A 4,588-nucleotide genomic window follows, 5' to 3' on the forward strand; every position below is an offset into this window, starting at 1 on the left:
AGACTAGAGATAAACTATACAGTACCTCTCTACACCTGGTTAATCGCGGATTCAAGATCAGTATACCTTCAAGGCTGTTAACATATATTACGTTAGTAGGTACCTAGGTATGGACATATGGTATTGGCAGCACAGCTACAGCTTGTACTTTGTCATCTCTTATAGACTGAACATATGTCGTGATATTCGGTCCGGGAGTATTATGTTCACCATCATTTGATGAGTCTATGTTATGTTACATGATGGAGGCGCCGACTGTGTGTGAAAGCCTGGGTAGAATACGCCAGTAGGCGAGGCTCATGATGAAGAGATAACATGGGTATCAACTTCAAAATCCATGGGCCTTGGTCAATGGACACCCCTGGCCAAGGCTTCTTGATAGCCGCCTTCAACTCTCCCAGAAACTTCATGAACCTCGCTTGTTCATCTGCCACCTAAAGCCTTATGAGAATTGAACCGCACCGGGAGATAGGGTGGACTCACCTCGCTTCGCACTCTACACAAGAGTAATATATTCTCATTCCTTCGTCTGTATCTTCTAATGGGAGAGCGACATACTGCACCCACTGCCCGTCGCATTAGTGACACTTCACATCTGCCTTGGGCAATTGTGGTATCGGTTTACCCTTGTGCATTGATGATGTTGGCATATTCTTGGGCATGTTGATCCATGGCTTGTTCTGCAGTGCAGAGGGGACATGGTCTGTGGTGGAAATGCTGGAGATGCCCAGCAAAGTGTCTAAGGCAGTGCTTTAGTTACACATACAAAACCAAGCGATACGCATACAGGTACATACTGTTGGTCACCTTCCCGCAGCAGTCGCACTTTGTCTTCAAGTCTTGCGTGGCAGGAAGCAGGTTCCCACAGCTGTTGCAGAACTGTATGGTCATCTGCTGACAATGTTCAGTTTGTTTTGGTTTAGGATTTATAGCCTCCAACATGTATATGGCGCACCTCGACTGTCTGACTTACACTGACCCCTTCTTTGGAGTAACTCGATATCATGAGCGGTGATCTCGACTTTTTGTCAAATAGGCAGACGAAACGCATTGATTTGGTATGGGGACTGGCTTGAGGGAAGCAAGGTCAGGGACTTCTTTATATAGCCAGAAAGCTTAAGGTTTTAAGGAGTTCTTTTGTAAGCTTTGTGATTCTACTGAGAGAGTTTATCTTGTTGAAGTCACGGTCATATTGGTTTAACGTGTCAATATTGAAGAATTCTGTGTTTTTAGCTTTATGACCTTAATCAGTCTGGAGTGAGATATCATTATAAGGTTCAAGTTGAAAGAAAGAGTAGCATTAATTAATGGGCGACGTAGAGAGATTCACAGCTCGGCAGTTTCTTAACATAATATATCAATACTGGTTAAAGTCCAGTTGCTGTATCAAATTCTATTATATTAATTCGCCAGCTCTTTAACTGTTCATTACCATCTCCCGAGAGATACACCGGAGCTACACATAATACAAAAACACATTAATACACACATTGTGCCTACTTGCGAGGCTTGGGCGTGTTACTACCAATGTGTATAGTGATTTGACCTGTCCTGTCTGGGAGAAGTCAACCTTGTATACACTTAACTCCACGTAGGGCTGAAAAGGCTGAGACTACGGCTGCGACTTAAGTCAGAGATCAACCACCCTACATTATTACTCTTTAGATAGGTCCAACGTTCCGTCAGCGATGGCAGATGAGTGCTAGGTATCCTACATGGTGACTTCTATCTCCTATACACCATTGGTTTAACCCTTCAAGCCACATAATTACCAGCCAACTAAACTCTAAGTCGTTAATTTTTCCGGTATCCATCCGTTCGACATCTGCATGAAGGTACGTTACAGTGAGGGAAGCGCTATATGTTGCACGTAAGCAGCTGCGGCTATCCCTGTTCTCCCCTGGTATGGAAGGCTGGGCGAAAGAGTTGATTAATTCCGTGAGAATGCGTAAGGTGCTTCGTGATTATACATGTCTCAAATTGGGAAAGGAAAGTCTCCATGTTCGGCAACTCCGTTTGTGCTGTCTGTTATGTATGTGTGTAGGGGGTAGTAATATTGCGAGTTCTAGTTCTATGTCGGTAGTGCACTGCCGGATGAAACGATCGGTCAGCCATTATTTCCGTCGCCTTCGGGTTTTAATTGTTGTCCGAATCCATCTTTTACTCATTCTTTTGAGTGAATTGGTACAGCCCCATTCGCATTCGCATTCGCGCTATAGGCTAAGCCTACAGTACTGGTATTCTTTTTTTCTTCTAAGCATGAGCAAGGTCAGCAACAGATCCCGATGCCAGGTACTCGTACTGATTACTGTACTGTATTGTACCTTGGTTGTGCATAGGTAGGTAAAGATTCACCCTAGATCTTAGTGTGGCAACCTCTAATTTTAGTCAATTCCCACGTGGTCTAGGCCTGCCGATCGTTTGATCTCGCCACACGTAGGCTCCGTTACCCGAAATATTCGGCCGACTGACAAGACGGTTACTATTGATGTTGACGTTGACATGGCCAAATATGACTCCTTTCTTGTCTCATCTTGTGACCCAGTGACTCAGCGATTTTAAGAGAGTTTGGTCGAGATTGTTTGCTAAAATGCAATACGCTACTGAATCGGGCAGGTCTAGAATCGGATCGTATAGTGTTATCAATCATAATCAAACATATATGTGGTCACGAGACGAGAGCTGATAAGAACGAGCCCGAGTATGGCCATACACTTTATCCGGTAAAGCTTGTGAATATGACTCATCAATCAAGCGCGTAATACTGATAGCCATGAATTGGGTTTGCTATATCGCACTTGGAGATCCAGCCAAGGGTGCGTAGTGCTGTAGGGTAAGATGTAAGTCCAAGAGTTGCTCAAGGATCACATGGCAGGATACTTTGTCCTAGCCACGCAAATTCCCTGATACTACCTTGATCGACTGAGATGCTTAAATTGCAGATTCGACACTGTACTTCTACATGTCTGCCCAATCTGGCCAAAATCGTTATATCGTGACTGAGAGGAGCGGCAGATCCACCAGCAGGCCATGACAGATAAGCTTGACTAGAACTCAACCCTCTCTCTTGAAACAGGGCCTGCAGCCCATTGGATATGGATGTGAGCACCTGCAGCCAGACATACAAGCAACCACATGTACAACGGCATGGAGCCCAACACCACAGTGTGCGGACAATTGCCCATGGATGTATGTAGCATCGCCATACAGCAGCCAAATCAAGTGATACCTTACCTAACAACTACGTGGGCCTAGCAGTAGCCAAACGCGCCACGAAACAAACACAGCGCGTTCAACGCCAACAGCGTCGCACCGTTTACAACCGGACCCGCGTTGCCCGTGTCCATATTTTAACCGCGTCTACAGTCACGTTGTATCGAATAGCAAGCATGGTGGTCAATATCGCCTCGAGGGCCTTTTCGATTATCCCTGAATGCAATCCCCCAATTCCCGTATGGTACATAACACCCAAAAAACAATACCGGACCCATATGTCATCATGAAACACCCTACAAGGTCCTGCGCAGCAAGCAGTCGACCGCAAAGATTCGTAACAGGCATGTAAAACAAAACGCGCTTAGCCTCCGAAACCGTAGAGGGTACGGCCTTGTCGCTTCAGGGCGTAGACAACGTCGAGAGATGTGACGGTCTTTCGCTTGGCGTGCTCGGTGTATGTGACGGCATCACGGATGACACCCTCAAGGAAGGTCTTCAGGACACCACGGGTCTCCTCGTAGATCACTGCGCGAGTGGTTAGACACATGTATGTTAGGCAAGGTGGCATCTAAACTTACTGGCAGAAATACGCTTGACACCACCTCGACGAGCGAGACGTCGGATAGCGGGCTTGGTGATACCCTGGATGTTGTCTCGCAAGATCTTTCGGTGGCGCTTGGCACCGCCCTTGCCGAGACCCTTACCGCCCTTGCCGCCTGTTGATAAATGTCAGTACTGTTGTCTTGATATGGATGATTGCAGAGCGCGTCGCCAGACGCGTCAAGGTGGGATGTGCATGCTGCAAAGTCGAGCGATGCGGTGTGTGAAGGGTTGGGGAAAGGCCACTTACGTCCAGTCATGTTGTTTAAGGTTGGGGGATGTGAAAGTTGTTTGTGTGATGATCAAGATATACACGCTTGGTGTATACTGAAGTGTGATAGGTATAGAGTCGTTGGGTGAAAGTGATAAGGTATGAGGTGTAGCAGTGGAGGGCGGGAGTGCGAGGACTTAAGTACGAGTGGGCCAGGTTCGTGATCAGTTGAGCGGATCCACTCTGTGATCTTGATCCCTGCTGCACGACGCGATCAGTGACGCGAAAATTGGCACCAGCGAATTAAAAATTCGGTCACAGTTGATTTTCGAAAGCGGGGTTGGTCTGGCATGCATGGATGTCATATCCCAGAGTTACGGATACTGGGCCATGAATTAATTGCCAGCCGTTCAGGGTAAGCGATGCTTTTTTGTTCTACGAGATAATGCTGCATACTACCGTTGAATGGATGACATGTAACTTGATTAAGTGATGTCAGTGTATTCTTTGATATCTAGAGATTTATGGTGAGGTTTTTTAAGCATTACCTTATGTGCTGTT

General features: G+C 46.4%; 2 protein-coding genes across 2 annotated transcripts; both read right to left on the reverse strand.

Moving 5' to 3' along the window:
• Positions 1 to 578: 578 nt before the first annotated feature.
• B0J16DRAFT_325134 (uncharacterized protein) lies at positions 579 to 1,051 on the reverse strand (the record flags this gene model as incomplete). The annotated part of the gene is made up of 3 exons (XM_046125866.1): positions 579 to 739; positions 798 to 891; positions 974 to 1,051. 3 exons carry the CDS (start codon positions 1,049 to 1,051, stop codon positions 579 to 581), a joined length of 333 nt encoding a protein of 110 aa, XP_045977980.1.
• Positions 1,052 to 3,389: 2,338 nt separating this feature from the next.
• On the reverse strand, positions 3,390 to 4,222 carry B0J16DRAFT_350574 (histone-fold-containing protein). The gene is made up of 3 exons (XM_046129067.1): positions 4,067 to 4,222; positions 3,795 to 3,932; positions 3,390 to 3,741 (listed from the first exon to the last, which is right to left on the reverse strand). Exons 1-3 carry the CDS (start codon positions 4,074 to 4,076, stop codon positions 3,578 to 3,580), a joined length of 312 nt encoding a protein of 103 aa, XP_045977981.1. The 5' UTR covers positions 4,077 to 4,222; the 3' UTR covers positions 3,390 to 3,577.
• Positions 4,223 to 4,588: the final 366 nt, after the last annotated feature.

Source organism: Fusarium flagelliforme (genome assembly GCF_020744385.1).
Source record: "Fusarium flagelliforme strain FIESC 12 MPI-CAGE-AA-0113 chromosome Unknown B0J16scaffold_8, whole genome shotgun sequence".
In the NCBI taxonomy this organism is placed as follows: domain Eukaryota; kingdom Fungi; phylum Ascomycota; class Sordariomycetes; order Hypocreales; family Nectriaceae; genus Fusarium; species Fusarium flagelliforme.